Source organism: Plecotus auritus (assembly GCF_963455305.1).
Source record: "Plecotus auritus genome assembly, chromosome: 4".
Classification (NCBI taxonomy): domain Eukaryota; kingdom Metazoa; phylum Chordata; class Mammalia; order Chiroptera; family Vespertilionidae; genus Plecotus; species Plecotus auritus.
The window spans coordinates 89,683,120-89,702,595 of NC_137775.1; the positions used below are offsets into that span (position 1 = coordinate 89,683,120).

The window sequence follows — 19,476 nt, forward strand, 5'->3', positions numbered from 1 at the left end:
CCTCCTCCTTTGGACAAAAGCAAGCAGTTCTAGTTGACTGGTTGTTTCTTGGAAGGGGGAAAAATGTCTAAGCAAAATGAGTAATGAAGCCTGTACTTCAATGCAGACTGATCTGAAAAGCCAAGCATCTATGTAGCTCCAATAATATAAACAATCCTTTGCCTTCACTCATTATAACAACAGCTACCATTTCTCAGGTGTCTACTATGTGCCAGGAACTAAATTTAATAGTTTTTGCCTATATTATCTCCAAACACCACAACCACCTTAGAAAGTAGCCAATATTAACCTCATTTTAATGTTGATGACACTAAGGCTCAAAGAGGTGAAATACCTTGTTCAAAAACATATCATTAGTTAGCAGACAAAGCAGGATCGTGCTCAAGCCAAACACCATCAAGGCTTCCACTCTACTATCCCTATCTACACGAAGGACTTCACATGATCATGGAAGGGAATTAGGCATTTTTTGACACATGCCTTTGTTCTCATCAGAAAGAATGTCCCTGACATTGCTAGAGAATGAGATTGGGGGCACAAGTCAAATACTGATGGATCATAGGCCAGTTTTTGCTCACTACTAAAGAAACAGTTTAAAATGACAGAACGAGGAGGTGGGGGGAGTTGTACAGGCCTGGCTTCAAACCGCAACTTTACCATTTTAAGTAGCTGTCTGAACTTGCTTATCATCTCTGAGCCCATTTCTCATCTCTAAAATGGGGATAATATACATAGAGTGCCTAGCCCAACACCAGACACCCAGATTCTGTGAGCATACCACATGAACTTCTTCCAGCCCTTTGCTTCATGGCTCATGAAAAACTAACAATCACTTTTTGTGCTTTATAGAAAGCATTCAATCATTCTAGTAATATCAGAAAATAAACAGATCAAAATATGTAAAATTAAGAGAAATGAGCAGCATACAAAAAAATTTAAACAAAAAATATAAAAATCACGTCTATCCTAATATATAAAAACCCAGGCTCCATGACATCCAAAACAACCGAAGGCTCGACCTACCGGAAGTCAGTCCTGCAGTCAGTGCTGGGTTGCCGTGGCGACCCAGCACTGACTGCCACGGGTGCAGACAGTGTGACCCAGCACTGACTGCCGCAGGGACTGCGGATCAGGCCCAGAGAGAAGCCCAAAGAGAGAGGCAGGGTCTGATCCGCAGCCTCCATGGCAGCTGTTGATCAGCCGTTGCCTCTCTCTTTCTCTCCGGGCTTCACCAGGAGCCGCGCCTCTGTTTCTCTCTGGGAACTGCTGATCAGCCCCGCTTCTATGATCAGGCCCGGAGATAGGCCTGGAGATGCTGACTGCATAGAAAACGACCAATCAGAACCAAATCTGGGTGAACTGTGAGGAGCCAATGGCTGCCTAGGAGGTGGGGCTTTTGACGCTGACTGGCATAGAAACCAACCAATCAGAACCAAATTGGCCAGCAGAGGAGGGCAATTGGGGACGAGATCAGGCCTGCAGAGGAGGGCAGTTGGGGGCGAGATCAGGCCAGCAGAGGAGGGCAGTTAGGGGTGATCAGGCAGGCAGAAGCAGTTAGGGGCAATAAGGCCGGCAGGGGAGAGCAGTTGGGGGCAAGATCAGGCCAGCAGGGGAGGGCAGTTGGGGGCAAGATCAGGCCAGCAGGGGAGGGCAGTTGGGGGCAAGATCAGGCCAGCAGGGGAGGGCAGTTAGGGGCGAGATCAGGCCAGCAGGGGAGGGCAGTTGGGGCAACCAGGCCGGCAGGGGAGGGCAGTTGGGGGCAAGATCAGGCCAGCAAGGGAAAGGCAGTTGGGGGTTATCAGGCAGGCAGAGGCAGTTGGGGGCGAGATCAGGCTGGCGGGGAGAGCAGTTGGGGACAAGATCAGGCCAGCAAGGGAGGGCAGTTAGGGGCAATGAGGAAGGCAGGCAGAGGCAGTTAGGGGTGATCAGGCAGGCAGGCAGCTGAGCGGTTAGGAGCTAGTGGTCCCAGATTGTGAGAGGGTGCAGGCTGGGCTGAGGAAACCCCCCCTCTGTGCATGAATTTCATGCACCGGGCCACTAGTATAAGATAAAGAATTGACACTTTTAAACAATACCTCTTAGGGGAAATAATGGAAACAAACCAATTTTAACACACTTAATGAAAAGTTGACACTTTATGGTAAGAGAAATGGTATCCCACTCGGAAACTGTACATAAAAAAAATTTACAAATTCAGCTCTTATCATTATTAGGAGAGAATACAGCTAAGTAACCTTTAAACTGTCCATAAAGAAATCGCTAAATAGAGGGGTGAGAGTGGCCAGAAAGAGGTCAATGGGGGAAAAAAGGAGACATATGTAACACTTTCAACAATAAAGAACTTAAATTAAAATAAAATAATAATCTGGTATATAAACACCTGCTTCAAATTCTTTTTGGAACAAATAGGACTATAAATAAATAAAATATGAAAAAAATATTTAAACTAATTTGTAATGGTTTCTGAATAATTCTAAAGCACTATTTACAATTACTACTTTCAAAATTTTATTAAGCCCTAGCCAGTGTGCTCAGTGGCTAGAGCATCAGCCCGAGCAGGGAAGGGTCCTGGGTTTGGGTTCCATTCCCAGTCAAGTATTTGGGTTGCAGGTTCAATCCCTTCCTGGCCCAGATGGGGCAGTTGCAGGAGGCAACTAATTGATGTCACTCTCTCACATCTCTCTCTCTCTCTCCCCCTCCCCCTACCCTCTCCCTTCCACTCTAAAAAAAAAAAAAAAAGGAAAAAAAAAGGAAAAAACATTGTCAGGTGAAGGTTAAAAAATTTTTTTTAATTAAAAATATATTAGAATCTATCCCCTACAAAATCTCTATTAGCAATGATGTGATCCTTTTTTTCTTTTTAAATCCTCAACCAAGGACATGCATTGATTTTTAAAGAGAGAGAGGAAGGGAGAGAAGGAGGAAGGAAGAGGGAGAGGGGGAGGGGGAGAGAGAAAGAGAAGAAACACTGATGTCAGGGAGAATATCTATCAGTTGCCTCCCCTACGCTCTCCCACCCGGGGATCAAACCTGCAACCTAGGTATGTGCCCTGAGAATTGAACCCGAAATTTATTGGTGTATGGAATGATGCTCCAACTAACCAAGCCACACCTGAAATAAGGGCAGATGTGCTCCTTATTTCAGGTGTCCGTACATACAATAACTTTAGAAAAGCTTACTTCTTTTTTTTTTTTATTTATTTATTCTATTGATTTCAGAGAGGAAGGGAGATGGAGAGATAGAAACATCAATGATGAGAGAGAATCATTGATCAGTTGCCTTCTGCATGCCCCCAACTGGGGATCGAGACCACAACCCGGGCATATGCCCTTGACCAGAATCAAACCCGGGATCCTTCAGTCCACAGGCCGATGCTCTATCCACTGAGCAAACCAGCTAAGGCGTAGAAAAGCTTATTTCTTAAATGCCATCTTCCCTCATGTTTTCACTCTAAAAAGAGAAAAAAACTCTACAAGTATCAAGTTCACAGTCTAATTCTCAACCCCAATTCAATAATTAGATGTGATTACTGCAGCATAGTCACTCAGCAGATGTCAAGTTCCAACTTCATGCACTTTTAAAAAATAAGTCAAGGTGCCGAAACCGGTTTGGCTCAGTGGATAGAGCGTCCGCCTGCGGACTGAAGGGTCCCAGGTTCGATTCCGGTCAAGGGCACGTACCTTGGTTGCAAGCACATCCCCAATAAGGGGTGTGCAGGAGGCAGCTGATCGATGTTTCTCTCTCATCGATGTTTCTAACTCTCTATCCCTCTCCCTTCCTCTCTGTAAAAAATCAATAAAATATATTAAAAATAAATAAATAAATAAGTCAAGGTTATTCAGAAATCAGGGGCAAATTTTGAAATAATCTAAAGCCTCCTCCCTTTCTCTATTTTCTAAAAATCCTATAACAGTGGTCGGCAAACTCATTAGTCAACAGAGCGGCAAACGGCGGCCGCAGTTTGCTGACCACTGTACTATAATAAACACGTATCACTTATGCTATAAGAAAAATACAAAGTAAGACAAAGAAAGATGGAGAGGAAAAGTGCAGGAGAAAAGACAGAAAAAAAGAATCTTATTTGTTTTCTCCCAATTTTACTAGTACAATTAGGCCATTCTAATCATTGCCCTTCAGAGATAAAGACTTTTAAGCTAATGACCACTCTGCTTCTATGAAACGAACTGTATTTTCTTACACCATTGTACAGATTTCTATTCACAATCACAGCTATTTGCTCTGTCAGAGCAGAAAGAATAATATGGAAGAAGAGGCAGGACAGACTTCATATAAGAAAATATTTCTTTCCTTATATCCAAAAGGACAGAGAGAAATCATGTAAGGGAAATAAATTCAGTAAAAAATATTTCCTTTCTTTGAATAGATAAAAAGCTTAATCTGTAAATATTTTTAATATATCCTTGTATTTTATATTAGTCTAAATAAATGAGGTTCAAGTATTAAAGGCATTCAGTTCTATTCAGAGACATAGAGCTGTAGCAACTGTCAATCAGGTACACACCCATGAAACAAAAACATCACCACCAGAGCCAGAGTTGATATAATAAAGATTTATCACTGAACATTGGGGGGGTGGGGGAGTGGAGGAGAATATCCATGAATATCAGTATGGGAAAAGAAGTTAATATTTGCTCATGATATACGGCATCAAACAACTACTTAAATCTCAAGACAGAAATATTCCACTCAATCATACCTTTTTCAGCTCTTCTTTAGCAAACTTTTCATAAGGGTTATGTTCCAGATAGGCAATGTGCTCTGAATTATTGGTAGCAAATCCTACAGTTTTTCCTTTTTTATTTCCAGATGGTTCATAAGGGTGATGTAGAAGGTCATAATGAAGCATTGTGATCATTTCTTTTTTTATTAGTTCTTCACTTTTCTGTAAATCTGTTAACGGTGGTTCTACATTTAAGGGTCTTAGAATAGTTTCATTCACCTAAAATTGTAAAACAAGTAAAATTACCAAACATATTCACTGCAATATACTAACATTATTACTTGTTCTAGCATAAATTAAACAGCAGTTATACATTTTCAAAAGAAATCCTTTTTCCCCCCTTTTTAATACTCATTTGTTCCAGTGACTAGATCTGAGAAATTCTGTACGAAATTCTAGGCAGTAGATAAAATTGTTTTATAAGACTTTGTGAATTATAAAAAGAAATCAATCACATGAAAAAAAACTTAAAACTTCCCCAGCCAAAAATTCTAACACTTACTTCTGATGGTCTTGGAAGATCTTTCTGGACAGCTTTATGCATTCGCTTCATTTCCTTTACACGTTCTGCATCTCGTATGGCCTAAAAAGTTATTTTTATATCCATTATTGGCATTATACAGTATTTAACACATTTCAATACAGTTGAAAACACTTTAGTCTATAAGAACATGTAAAGCTCTAGACATCTGTAAGTTTGCAGAAAAGCCATATAAGGCAACAGAAATTAATCTATTCGTTCTCTCAGTAAATCAGCAATTAAGAACTTCCAACATCTACCAGAGTATGCTCCAAATTTACATGCTGTATCCATCAGATAATTATCCTTTTCTTGTGTAAAACAGAATCCTAAAATTTGAGGTGACTATTCCTCCTGCAACACAACCCTTTTCATCCACCCAAAGCTACCTTTGCTTAATTTAAAAATCAAGCCAATGAAGGTGTTGTTTCCTGATTCTCAAATTATGAATAAGGTACAGATAGCACATTAGAATCTCACACCATTTCTGACTAAATGTATCTCAAAGTCACTAAAAGAACTAAACACAAAAAGTATTACCCTATATTCCCACCAAAAAGCATATTTATGTGGTTTCCTCTAAAATATGATTTCCAATGATGCCATTCTCACTCTAATCCCATGAAATTACTCAACTTCAAAACCATCCTGAACTACGCTGCAAGAATTCCTGAAAGGGGTCACTCAATCTTAGTTTTAGGTCAAGAGTCACCACTTTCCAGCCATGAGACCTGCTAAGGTTAACTTAATTCACCTGCGCCTGTTTCCTTACGTCTAAAATAAAGCTAATACAGGTACCTATTTTATTTACATCACCAAGTTATTATGTGTGAATGAGAAAATAACTGTAAGATATATTAATACAAAGCGTCACTATTATTCTGGCACACTCTCTAAATTTCCAAATCCACATTTTTTATTAGTTTACATTGATCTAAAACCATTTACTCAACCAATCAAAAATGTACTTGTTTTTAAGACTGATCAGTAACTCTTGGCTAGAGTAAAAAGCAATGTCTAAAAGACTACTTATGTGTATTTTAAGAAAGCATAATGAATTTGACAAAGGATATTTAAATTGATATATATACACACATTTTAAGAATGCCTATCAAGATATTCTGAGTATATTATTAATTACTAGAGGCCCAGTGCATGAAATTCGTGCACTCAGGTGTGTGGGGGGAAGGTCCCCTCAGCCCGGACCGTGCCCTCTCGCAGTCCAGGAGCCCTCAGGAGATGTCCGACTGACGACTTAGGCCTGCTCACCGCGGGGAATGGGCCTAAGCCAGCAGTCAGACATTCTTAGCGCTGCGGCAGGGGCGGGAGAGGCTCCCACCACTGCTGCTGTGCTCACCAGCCATGAGCCAGGCTTTTGGCTGAGCGGCGCTTCCCCTGTGGGAGCGCACTGACCACCAGGGGGCAGCTCCTGCATTGAGCGGCTGCCGCCTGGTGGTCAGTGTGCATCACAGCAACCGGTCATTTCACCGTTTGTTCGATTTGCATATTAGCCTTTTATTATACAGGATATGAGTACATATTATTACTGATGTAATTTACTTTAGGGTTTTTTAAATATTGAAAAAACTCATAGGTAGAGATCTTAAGACATTTACTGGCCATTCTTCATTCTTTCAGCCCACTGACACATTCAGCAAACTCACACTTCCTTCCTTTCCAGCACAATTACCCACTTGCTTTCGTGCATCCACGTCAGCAGCATCTTCAATGTATGTATCATCAATTTCACGGTCTTCCAGCTCCTTCTCAGCATTTTCTGGTAGAACAATTTCGAAGTCATTCTTAGGGGCAGGAAGACCCATCAACCCTAAACGGAGGTGTTCACGAGACTCTCTTTCCTGTAGAAAAAAGACAATCCTTCTCAATTCATATACATTAAGTAACCAACCAATATATTATGAGTTCCTAAAATATAATTAGCCTAATTTTAATTCTAAAAAATGATCCTAACTTCAGATTTGAGACAAGTTTTTAAATTTCTATCTCCGTTTCTTCCCTACATTAAGACAAATCAATTTGGAAACAGTGGGAGTTACTCTGGCATATTCTAATAGAAGGTTTGGGAAGTACCTCTGCAGGGTCAAAAAAAAAGTCCTTCAGGATTTCCATTTAAGGAAAACATTGCTGACACAAATTTAATAGCAATCAAAAGAACAAGTTCAAAAATCAATTTGTCCTCGGACTAATAAAATCTAATCTGAAAAGATGCCTGATTTGTGTGTGTGCGTATATTTTTAATAGAAAGACTAGATCATATGCAGGCCAAAAATCAGTCCAATGGGCCCAAAGTTTTCCCCAGTATATCCTCAGCTCACGTTTCCAATCTCACTCCCCACTGCTCCATTACACGTTTGCTAGGTGTAAAGACCAGATGAGTTACTAAAAACATACTCCACACTTACTCATGTTGTGACCTCCATCTGGAAGAGCCACCACCTTCCTTCTAAGCACATCTTGTCAATGAAGGCTTTACTAGTTCTCACCCAACAACTATTTTTTTTTTTAAATATATTTTATTGATTTTTTACAGAGAGGAAGGGAGAGGAATAGAGAGTTAGAAACATCAATGAGAGAGAAACATCGATCAGCTGCCTCCTGCACACCCCCCCACTGGGGACGTGCCCGCAACCAAGGTACATGCCCTTGACCGGAATCGAACCTGGGACCTTTCAGTCCGCAGGCTGACGCTCTATCCACTGAGCCAAACCGGTTTTGGCACCCAACAACTATTATTCCTTTCCTTGGCCAAATAAGCATGTTGGTTTTACTCAAAGAGCTTACTTTGTTCTTATATTACAATTAGTTTTTAACTTGGTTTAGTTACTGCCAATCTCTCCAGAGTATAAACTTCTTTAAGACAAAGGACATCTTTACTCAACTTTAGATCCCCAGAAGTGTCCAGATCTGTACTTTGCACACATTACCTATATTCTTCATTTGTTTAATTCTTACATAGCCACTCAGAGTTGGCATTAGTTGATATCAATTTTGACCATTTAAAAAAACTCTAACCAAATCTATATATGAAGTTAGAATTTGTAAGATGAAAACAGGCCAACATCATTAGAACTTATTATAAAAATAAATATCTCACGATTTTCTACGGCATCATAACAAGGCCTAATAGTGATGTAATAAAAGCATTATCATGGCTGAGCAAACCTGCAACCTTTATTATTTATTTATTATTTTTGTTAATCCTCACCCGAGGATATTTTCCCATTGATTTTTAGGGAGAGTAGAAGAGAGAGAGAGAAAGACAGAGAGAAACATCGATGTGAGAGAAACACATCGATTGGTTGCCTCCTACATGAGCCCTGACAAGGGCCCAGGTCTGGGAGGAGCCTGCAACCAAGGTACATGCCCTTGACCAGAATCGAACCCAGGACTCTTTGGTCCGTCGGCTAACACTCTATCTACTAAGCCCGTGGTCGGCAAACTGAGGCTCGCAAGCCACATGTGGCTCTTTGGCCCCTTGAGTGTGGCTCTTCCACAAAATACCACGGCCTGGGCGAGTCTATTTTGAAGAAGTGGTGTTACAAGAAGTTTAAGTTTAAAATATTTGGCTCTCAAAAGAAATTTCAATCGTTGTACTGTTGGTATTTGGCTCTGTTGACTAATGAGTTTGCCGACCACTGCACTAAGCCATGCCAGCTAGGGTCAACCTTCATTTTTAACTTTACCTTTCTACATCACCATGCAAAACATATGAAAGAAATCTTTACTAAGATCAGCAATAAACATCAAATTAACTTTGCTTTGAGATCTAGATTTGTCCTTGAAGAAGCAAAGAGCAAACACGAATCAAGGGTCAAAATCTGATTTGAGGTGTTCAAAACTAACAATTTATTTTACGGAAATAAAAAATTTTAAAAATACATAAATGTATCGCCCAGCTGGCATGACTCAGTGGTTGAGCATCGACCTATGAAACAGGAAGTCACAGTTTGATTCCTGGTCAGGGCATATGCCTGGGTTGTGGGCTTGATCCCCAATGTGGGACATGCAGGAGGCAGCTGATTAATGATTCTCTCTCATCACTGATATTTCTATCTCTCTCTCCTTCTCCTTTCCTCTCTGAAATCAATTTTGAAATATTTTTAAATAATAATAAAATATATAAAAATAAATGTACCATTCAAGTATTGATTAGTAAATGATAAAAATTAAAATCATAAAAGATACAAGTATTACTACAGACATAATCAATACTCACAAACATGTTAAGAGTAAGAAAAAACAGGCATGAGATTAAGTACTGCAAATCATTTTCCTTTGCTAAGATCCATAGGTGTGTAGATTCTTAAGATATAATATGCACTGACTAGGGAGGGAGGGAATTTTAATTTGGCAGCCATAAGATACAAAAAAAAATTTTTTTAAGGGTATTAAACAGGAATGACATGTACCATCTGCTTCACATAAGAGGGATCATTGTAGTCTGCCATTCCATCCTCAGGATTAATGTTTAACTTGTCTCGAAGAGGAGTTCTACCCGGGGTGGAGTTAACAACTGGTTTGGGAGTTGTCCCACTCCGAGGAGTCAGCCCTTCCGATCCATGAGAGGGAGTCCTAGAAAGACAAAAATTCTAATTAATAAAAGTACCGCTTTTATTTGTACTGTGCTTTCAAATGCTTTTCACAAATTATTTTACAAGGTAAACAATAAATAAAGATTCCAGAAATTGTCACCCTAAACTGGTTTCAGGTTAGATCTCTAGATTAAAATAAAGGATTGGCTCAACTAGCTTATTATTTACACACAGTATTTTTATTTTAATGACTTGAAATAAAGTCATTATATTTGATATTCCTTGCCTTCCTAAGTTAGGTCCTCCAAACATTATCTCAACTTTTCCTTGATACGCTACAGTAGCTAAGAACATACAGGGGATAGAGAAGAGAGTCACCACAGTCAAAGACCTCAGACTCTCAGTTTTAATTTAGGGCCTTTTTCTTATCATTCCTATGCCTGCCTCTATTAGCTATCACATCATTATCATCAGTATGCATACTGTAAGTAGTTCCTCTCCTTACATTTCTTTTTCTTTTGGTATCATATCTAAATATGAATACTTCTGAGTGAGAGCTAAGAGAATCTCTTAGGAATAAAATCCTAATAGACTTTGCAACTTAAATTTTAATTGTCCATGCCTTTTTTATTTTGGTTGCTTATTTCCTGTATCTTGGTTGTGTTCCAGACAAGTGAATGCTGCCAGAGAGCTGTTCCCCAGAGGTGAGGTGAGGTGCTATCATATCAGACATGGTCCCTACCCCCAAGGAGCTTACAATGTGGTTGAGAGACAAGACATACACAGAAAAAAGAGGAATCAGGCTCTCTTACAAGCCTTGCAAGAGTTATTAAATGAGGATTTGGCTGCCAATGTTTCTTCATTGAGCCATCATGTAGGGCTGTAATAGATGCTTTCCATTTAAACAACCAGTGGGAGGACATATCCTAATGTTTAAACTAAAAGTAAACCCCAAATATTTCCAACCTTTAAAAGCTCAAATTCCATTTTCATACAACTTGCTTCTATAACGTTTGTATTTTTTAAATTCTTCTTTAAAACACAGTAGCTTAAAACAAAAGAATTGCAAACAAATACTGAACTCTAAACTCATTAATGATATACACAAGGAAATGTTTAGCAGTGAAATAAACTGATACAGCAAAGTTATGCTGAAATGCATTAAAATAAGATGAACTGATAGATGATGGATGGATATATAAAATAAATACAGTAAAACGTTAACAACTATAGAAATCTAGGTGGTGAGTGTAGGGATGTTTGCTTTACCATTATTTCAACCTCTCTGCATGTTATAAATTTCCATAATAAAATGTTTGGAGAAAAGCAATAGTAGTACTTACATAAAAAGGATAATGATTTTTATCAAATTCACCAAATGATCATTAATAATGGATTTATTTGCTCTTTTAAATTAGATAAAACGTATTTGGAAACAAGGTGTTAGCATCAGAAACTGCAGAAAGGAAGTATAGTATTTAAACCATATAGTATTTAACCATTTCCTGGATAAGTTTTTGTTATTTACTACTGAGTGAGGAAAAGTCAAGAAGACAAGGTGATCACTATTTCCATACTGTTAACATTACTAAAGAAAACATGTTGTCCAAGTTCTCAGATTCAAGTTTATCTAAAACAGAAAACATCTGCTTATTTATAACTAGTGCCCCAGTGCATGGATTCATGCACATTGAAAAAAAATTAATTAGGTGGGGCGACCAGGTGAGAGGGGCAGGACACGCCCTGTAGCCAACCTCCTTGGATCCCTCCCTGGCCGGCCACACCTGGGGCGGTGCCACAGCTTGAAGGGCGTCTGTGAAGTGAGCAGGGTCCCTCTGGCAGGTGGGGTCCCTCGGCCAGACCTGCAGGGATCAGGCCGAAACCGGCTCTCTGACATCCCCCAAGGGGTACCAGATTGCGGGAGGCCAGTTCTCAGGTGACACACCCTAGAAACAGGCTCCCTCCTCTCTGGTTCCAGGGTGCGTCACCCGAGAACCACCGCTGCCAAGTCACCGCAGCTCAGCAGCTTCTGCGTTGTGTCTGCCCCGATAGTCAGTGCGCATCTTAGCTACTGGTTGGACAGTCGCTTAGCCTTTTATATATACAGACTAGAGGCCCGGTGCACGAAATTCGTACATGGGGGAGGGTGGTGTCCCTCAGCCAAGCCAGCACCCTCTCCAATCTGGGACCCCTCAAGGGATGTCCGACTGCCCGTTTAGGCCCGATCCTACTGGGATCGGGCCTAAACGGGCAATCGGACATCCCTCTCACAATCCAGGACTGCTGGCTCCCAAACGCTCGCCTGCCTGCCTTCCTGATTGCCCCTAACCGCTTCTGCCTGCCAGCCTGATCACCCCCTAACCACTCCCCTGCCAGCCTGATTGATGCCTTACTGCTCCCCTGCCAGCCTGTTTGCCCCTAACTGCCCTCCCCTGCAGGCCTGGTCACCCCTAACTGCCCTCCCCTGCAGGCCTGGGTCCCTCCCAACTGCCTTTCCCTGCAGGCCTGGTCGCCCCCAACTTCCCTCCTCTGCCGGCTTGGTCACCCCTAACTGCCCTCCCCTGTAGGCTTATCGCCCCTAACTGCCCTCCCTCGCAGGCCTGGTCCCTCCCAACTGCCCTCCCTTACTGGCCATCTTGTGGTAGCCATCTTGTGTCCACATGGGGGCAGGATCTTTGACCACATGGGGGCAGCCATCTTGTGTGTTGGAGTGATGGTCAAGCTGCAGATTACTCTTTTATTAGATAGGATAGAGGCCTGGTGCACGGGTGGGGGCCAGCTGGTTTGCCCTGAAGGGTGTCCCAGATCAGGGTGGGGGTTCCCTTGGGGTGTGAGGCGGACTGGGCGAGGGGCCTGTGGTGGTTTGCAGGCCGGCCACGCCCCCTGGCGATCCAAGCAGAGGCCCTGGTATCTGGGGTTTATCTTCTACAATTGAAACTTTGTAGCCTGGAGCAGAGCCAAGCCTTCTGCTTGCTCCGTGGCGGCAGCCATTTTTTTTTTTTTTTTGGATTTATGTATCTTCTATAATTGAAACTTTGTAGCCTTAAGCGGAGGCCTGGGCCAGCCAGGGTGTGTGGAAAGCTTGGCTTCCTCCATCACCGGGGGCAACCCTAGCCTCCTGCTCTTTCCTGCTCTGTGGCTGCCGCCATTTCTGTTTGGTTTTATGTATCTTCTATCATTGAAACTTTGTAGCCTTGAGTGGAGGCCTAGGCCGGCAAGGGCAGGCGGAAAACTTGGCTTCCTCCATCGCTGGGGAAACCCAAGCCTCCCTCCTGCTCTCTGTGGCCGTAGCCATGTTGGTTAGGTTTATTTGCATATTCGCTCCTGATTGGCTTGTGGGCGTGGCTTGTGGGTATAGCAGAGTGATGGTTAATTTGCATATTACTCTTTTATTATATAGGATACATACCTGAATGGGGTTGAAAGAACTGTGTTTGGAGTCTGTACAACCTGCCGCTGCGGAGTCACTCCTGAGAAGTCACTCTCGTGCAAAGGTGTGTTAAGTCCACCTTTTAATGGGGTGTCCACATTGGTCAGGGCCATGAGGTTCTGGGCTTCCTGATTAATGAGAAAATAAAGTATTTCAACAGTTTAGACAGAAGACAGAATCCTGTCTTCTGGTACTACTATACAAATCTTAAAACAAACAAAATTCTTATACATTTTCTTAATGAAAACCAAGAGAGAAAATGACTACTAGGCCATGGCAGATTCAGTACTTCCACTCCTCTGTCAACCTAACATAGCACCTCAGAAGTTTAAGAATAAATTTTGATATGTTAAGAAATGCTTTTGTGGCCTCAGATATGGCATAACCATTTATCTAAAAGCTTCTCCTATTACCTGTGCCAAACCTCTTTATAATCATAAAGAACTAAGAATTCCAATTTTCCAATGTGAGTTTGGGCTAAATGTCAGAACTAAACTTTAATCTAGTTTTGTCACTAACTGTATATCTAGTTTTCATTAGCCTCTCTAAATCTGATTCTCCCACTAGGAAGTTGACACCACCAGCTGGCCTATCACTTCATAAGACAACTCATGTGAGCAGGTTCATTTCTGAAGTCTTGCTTGACTCAGTCCCTCCACTATAATCCTGTATACATTCCTATCACTGTACCTACAAGTCTCTTAATACGCAATTTAGGTTCAGTAAGATTGTTATTTTTCAAGATAGTCACAATCATTATCTCTCATCTCACATGCTTTTGTTATAATCCAACCTTGACACTCCGTCCATCATGAGGTGAAGTCTATATCCTTCCTCTTGAATCTGGGTGGACTCACTTATAACTAACAGAATGCAGTGCTTGCCTTCCAAGACAAGGAGAAAAAAAAAAATGCAGCTTCCCACACACTCACTACAACAACTCACATTGGAGCACTGAGAGACCACGGGAGAAGTTCAACTTTTGATGCCACCATGCTGTGAGAAAGGCGAGGCCAAGTGTAAATTTACTCCACATTCCCAGCACAGACAGCAGCAAACACCAAACATGAAAAGATGATTCCAGGCCCCCTATCTATCAAGTCACCCTCAAATGTTGCGTCATCCTAGCTGAGGCCCTAGATACATGGAGCTGACACAAGCTGTTCCTTCTATGCCCTATCTGAATTCCTGACCCACAGAAACCATGAGTATAACACAATTTTTAAACCACCAGGTTCTTGGGCAAAATGAAGATAACTGTAACAAGGCTTAATTCATTATTCACTATTAATGAAAAGAACCTTACATTTCACATTATCAATTGTGTGCTCTTTCTGCTATTCCAAGTACAAAGCATTTTTCCCCATCTAGGTTCCCAAAAGGCTGGCCAGTTTGATGCCTTCCAGGCAGGAAAATGGAAGCTACTTACTTCTCTGGTAAAAAGATCTAGAAATACTGACATCAAGAGTTCCCCAGTGAAACTCCCCTGCAGGTTCAGCCTACAAGGAAGCCTAGAGTCAGGGAGCCCCCCCCCAACACCTAAGGAACTTCTAATCAGTTTTAAGTGCCCCACACCTACCCCCTAGATATAGAAGGAGAGCCAAAGATCAAAAGACATTTAAGGAAACATCTCATATGAAAGATAGAGAATAAAACTAACAAAAGGAATTTAAAGACTATGCAGGGAAAAGAAAACCTATAAAAACAAAACCATCATTAATAGCCTAAGAGAAGGACAGAAGAGCTATTCATAAATAAGAATTCGATGTTAAAAAATTGACCACATTTTAAAAAGAACTCTTGGAAATTAAAAATATGATAATAGAAACTTTAAAACTGAATAAAGATAAAATTCAGAAAATCTCCTAGCAATAAGTCAAAAAGGTAATTAAGACAGAAAACCAGACAGAAACAAATAAGAAAATTTGAGGTTCATAGAGAGAACAGATCAAAGAAAGAGAGGAAATTTTATTAAATTTCAAAATACACTAACTTCCCAGAATTGAAGGACATGAGTCTCCAGAATGCAAAGATCCAGAGTACCTAGCACAATGGTTAAAAACAGACCCACACCAAGAAGCATGCTTGTGAAAAAGAGAAGTGCATATAAACTTCCACAGAAAGAAAAACAAAGGTTTCCTATTAATCTGAATGGCACTGGTCTCAACAGCAATAATGGAAGCTAGAAGACACTGGAGCACTGCCTTCAAAACTGAACAAAAACCATTTCAATTTGGAATTCTAAACCCAGTTATACTACTAATTATATAAGAAGGTAGAACAGTAATTCACAGATATGCCAAGTCTTAAAACTTCCATCTTCAATGAACGCTTCCTCAGAAAGCTACTGAAGGGCATGCTTCACTAACAAGGAAGACAGCCAAAGACAGGGAGCCAGGAAAGAGGACATCCAAGGGACTTTCTAGGGTGACAATGGAAAGAAATTTAAAAAAGGAGCTGTAAACAAGATCTTAAGAGTAATCAGTCCAGACTAGAATATTCAGAATTTTGAGGAAAGTCTTCTTCAAAAAGATAAGAATACCTAAATTACAGGAGATTTACAGTTAATATATAGTCTGGAGTTGAATTAGTGCTAAGTAATCAGAAAACTTAACAACAGAATAAAACAAGTATTAACTAAAAAAAAATACTGTGCAGTAATTATAAGGCACTTTGTGGCTCATAATGGACTATGGTTTACATAATCATAAGATAAACCATGAATGTGGAGCTAACCAAAATTATGATGTAACTATAACTATCTTCTATAATAATAAAAGCGTAATATGCTAATTAGACCGGACATCCTTCCAGACAAAGCCTCGGTGGGCGGGGGCCAAGGCAGAGGCCCACAGCCGCTGCGGCAGTGGGGGCCAAGCCCCTTGCACACATTTTGTGCATCAGGCCTCTGATAACTATAATGGCGTATAACTATAATGGAGAATGAGGGAATGGAAAGAGTGTGTATGAATGACAGAGGCAGAGGATGTAAGGGAGCCATATGTTTAAATTCTGGTTGGAAAAAAATGCCTAAAACTGGGGGGGGGGGGGGGGCGGGGAGGGCGGAAATCAACATGTAACAAGTGTCTTAGCAATAACTTAGTAAAAACAGAGAATTGTAATTGGTGCCTCTAGAGAACAAACAAGTGATGAAGGACACAACTGTTTTCTTACTAAGCCATACAGGACTACTTGACTCCTGAATCAAGACCTTAAAATGACATTTCTATTAGAGAAAAGGAAATGAGATGTAAGGGTAAAGACTCAATGGTGTTTTGTTAGGTTTGGCTATTCTCTGACATGCAGACACCCTAAGAACATACAGAGCTGTGTACCTCAAGTGTTAAGGAGAGGAAGAAGGATGGCAGCCTATGCCAAGCTAAGTACAGAAATGCAGGGAAGTTTTAAAAATTACTTACCACACACATCTGACTTCTTTCTAGGATTGCTAGGCAACGGGCAATTTTAAAATGCAGTGCTTTACTGACAGGTACTAAAGACTAATGAAGATAGAAGGGCTACCTTCACAAAAACCCCAAGAACTAAGACTTAATAAATGTAGGAAGAAAACTGCCTAACTACTGAATCTGCTGATTTAGCTTCCCTACTACAGAAATCTCTAGGATCCATGCATTCAGGATTCAGTTTCAACTGTAAAGAAACAAAACCAAACCACTCAGTGTTCTGCTTCATAATCCTTACAATAACAAAAAGTGAAAGGCTCATTCTACTATATGACACCTTACCTGCAGAATTCTGTCCTGAGAAGCTGGCGTTCGTGGTGTTCTAAGAGCGATGCTGTTGTTGGTGACATTGTACTCAGACAAAAGAGTACTGGAAGCCGAGTTTGTTATGCCAGATTCCTCAGCTGTCTGACGTGCAATTTCACTTGCTTGGCCTACTTTCACAACTTCCTGGAGTTCTGCATCTGAAATCTAAAAAGAAAGTTATCACAGTAAACAGTATACTAACCAGAAAACAACACAACTTAAAATTTCCATATTCCAGAAAGATAAACTGCTGAAGCTGTGTGATGAGTACACAGGGTTCACTATACCACTCTCTTTACACTTGTGGATTTGAAAATTTCCATAACACAGTTTTTTTAAAGTCTTTCCTATATAATGTATGTGAGTGGCAGGGGGTGAAGGGAGAAATTCCATGGTATCAAGCTACAAAGTCTTGAGTGTATTTCCACACTAAAAATCTTTTAAAATAAGCAACATATTAATATACCAAAAACTGGTGTTTGTACAAAACTATCATAGTGTTTGTACAAAACTATCATATGGGGGGTTGGGGTGGTGACTGAAAAACAATTAAAATATCACACAGAGAATCCACTCATTCACAAGGTCCCTAAGAAAATCAAAATATGTTATCTTGGTAATTTTACTAAAATATATATTCTAAGGAGTACTAAGGAAAAAAATAATAGGCAAAATCTCAATTTTAGAAATATCACTACTAGAAATGGTAGCATCTGTCAAATTATTTTCCTTGCGGCAAAGAATATTGTGTTGATGCTGCCAGTGCACTTATTTGGTGAGAGAAGCTCCCCGCTGGCCTCCTAAGTCCATCCCTCTGCTCCACTAAACTGTCTAAATTCTACAGAGCCAGCCCTGGCTGGTTTGGCTCAGTGGACAGAGCAGCCGCCTGCAGGCTGAAGGGTCCCAGGTTCAATTCCCAGTCAAGGGCACATGCCCCAATATGGGCTCCATGCCCAGTAGGGGGCGTGCAGGAGGCAGCCAATCAATGATTCTCATCATTGATGTTTCAATCTCTCTCTCTCTCCCTTCCTCTCTGAAATCAATAAAAATATTTAAATAAATAAATTTTATAGAGCTGTACTACTCAAAACAGAACAAGAGTTTAGTCGGTTCCACTCCTATGGAAAAAAATAACTAAATAAATTCCTTTTTCATCTGCAGAGTCTTTCAAAAAACCAAGAGATTATTCAATATCCCCATGGTTCTAACCAACTATAATGAAGTAAAAAACATAAAGACTGTGATAAGCTGAGAGAAGGAATGTTTCTCTCTCTCTTCTTCACAATTCCCACACTGATTTTTCACTGCTATTGCCTCAAAAATATAAATATGACATGACAAAACATTCACTAAAAGTAAGCAGCCTCAAGTCCACAAAGTCAAACAATACCTTTATTCTAGTCTGCCACAAAAAAGAGGCCCAGAGTCCTAATCTGCTGACAACTTGCCAAGAGTTGACAATTACTGAACCATCATATGAGCAGTTTCAGGCCTGATATAATTACACCGTGAATTTTTTAATTGATTTTTTTAGAGAGAGGAAGGGAGAGAGTGAAACATCAATGTGAAAGAAAAACATCAAGTGGTTGCCTCCCGTACTCCCTCAACCGGGGATCAAACCAGCAACCTAGTTATGTGCCCTAACCGGGAATCGAACTGACAACGTTTTGGTGTACAGAATGAGGCTCCAATCAACTGAGCCACCCAGCCAGGGCTATGCCGTGAATTTCTGAAGAACATCTAGCACCTAACAAAAACTTGGCACATAAGGCCTCAAATATTTGCTGAATAAATGATCAGTGTTTGAGTTCACACAATGAAAAATATGCTTTTATCATATTACCTGAGGGGCAGGAAGTACTAGTTTACTTCTCTTTTTAGTAAATTCAGAAACACCACTTGTTTGAAGAATAGCTGATGGTAAATCAGATTCTTTTTTCCTTTTCAAATGCTGCTTGTCTTTTTTTCTATCTCTTCCTTCTTTTTCACTGTCATGGATCAAGGTAGAGAAGAGATTTTTAAGTTACATAAAGGCAATGACATTGAAAGCCATATAAATACTCATACATTTTGAACAAAATAATCCCATTTCTAAGAAAATTACTAATTAACAAACAAAAACTATATATATTAAGTTGGTTCCTACACCATTACCTACCCACTAATTCATGAAGAATGAGGACTTAGAATAATAATAGAATTATTAAGAAAACAGAAATATTAAGTAATTTAACGATTAACTATTAAAACTATCTGGTCTTAATAGTTATTATATAATAATAATAATAACTATAATAATAAAAGCATAATACACTAATTAGACCGGACGACCTTCTGGACTAAGCCGTGGCTGTGAGGGCTGAGGCAGAGGCAGCCGCTTTGACTGTGTGGGCCAAGGCAGCCAGCGTGGCTGCGAGGGCTGAGCCCCTTGCACGAATTTCGTGCATCGGGCCTCTAGTAT

General features: G+C 40.5%; 1 protein-coding gene across 1 annotated transcript in view; it reads right to left on the bottom strand.

Annotated features, from left to right (window-relative positions):
- Nucleotides 1-19,476, bottom strand: part of CDC5L (cell division cycle 5 like) — a 56,745-nt gene that overhangs the window by 19,568 nt on the left and 17,701 nt on the right. The window contains exons 7-13 of the mRNA XM_080664743.1: nucleotides 18,859-19,003; nucleotides 16,992-17,180; nucleotides 13,225-13,373; nucleotides 9,693-9,855; nucleotides 6,957-7,121; nucleotides 5,245-5,325; nucleotides 4,719-4,961 (exon numbers count right to left, since the gene is read on the bottom strand). Coding sequence (XP_080520869.1) covers nucleotides 4,719-4,961; nucleotides 5,245-5,325; nucleotides 6,957-7,121; nucleotides 9,693-9,855; nucleotides 13,225-13,373; nucleotides 16,992-17,180; nucleotides 18,859-19,003 — 1,135 coding nt within the window. The remainder of the gene's footprint in view (nucleotides 1-4,718; nucleotides 4,962-5,244; nucleotides 5,326-6,956; nucleotides 7,122-9,692; nucleotides 9,856-13,224; nucleotides 13,374-16,991; nucleotides 17,181-18,858; nucleotides 19,004-19,476) is intronic.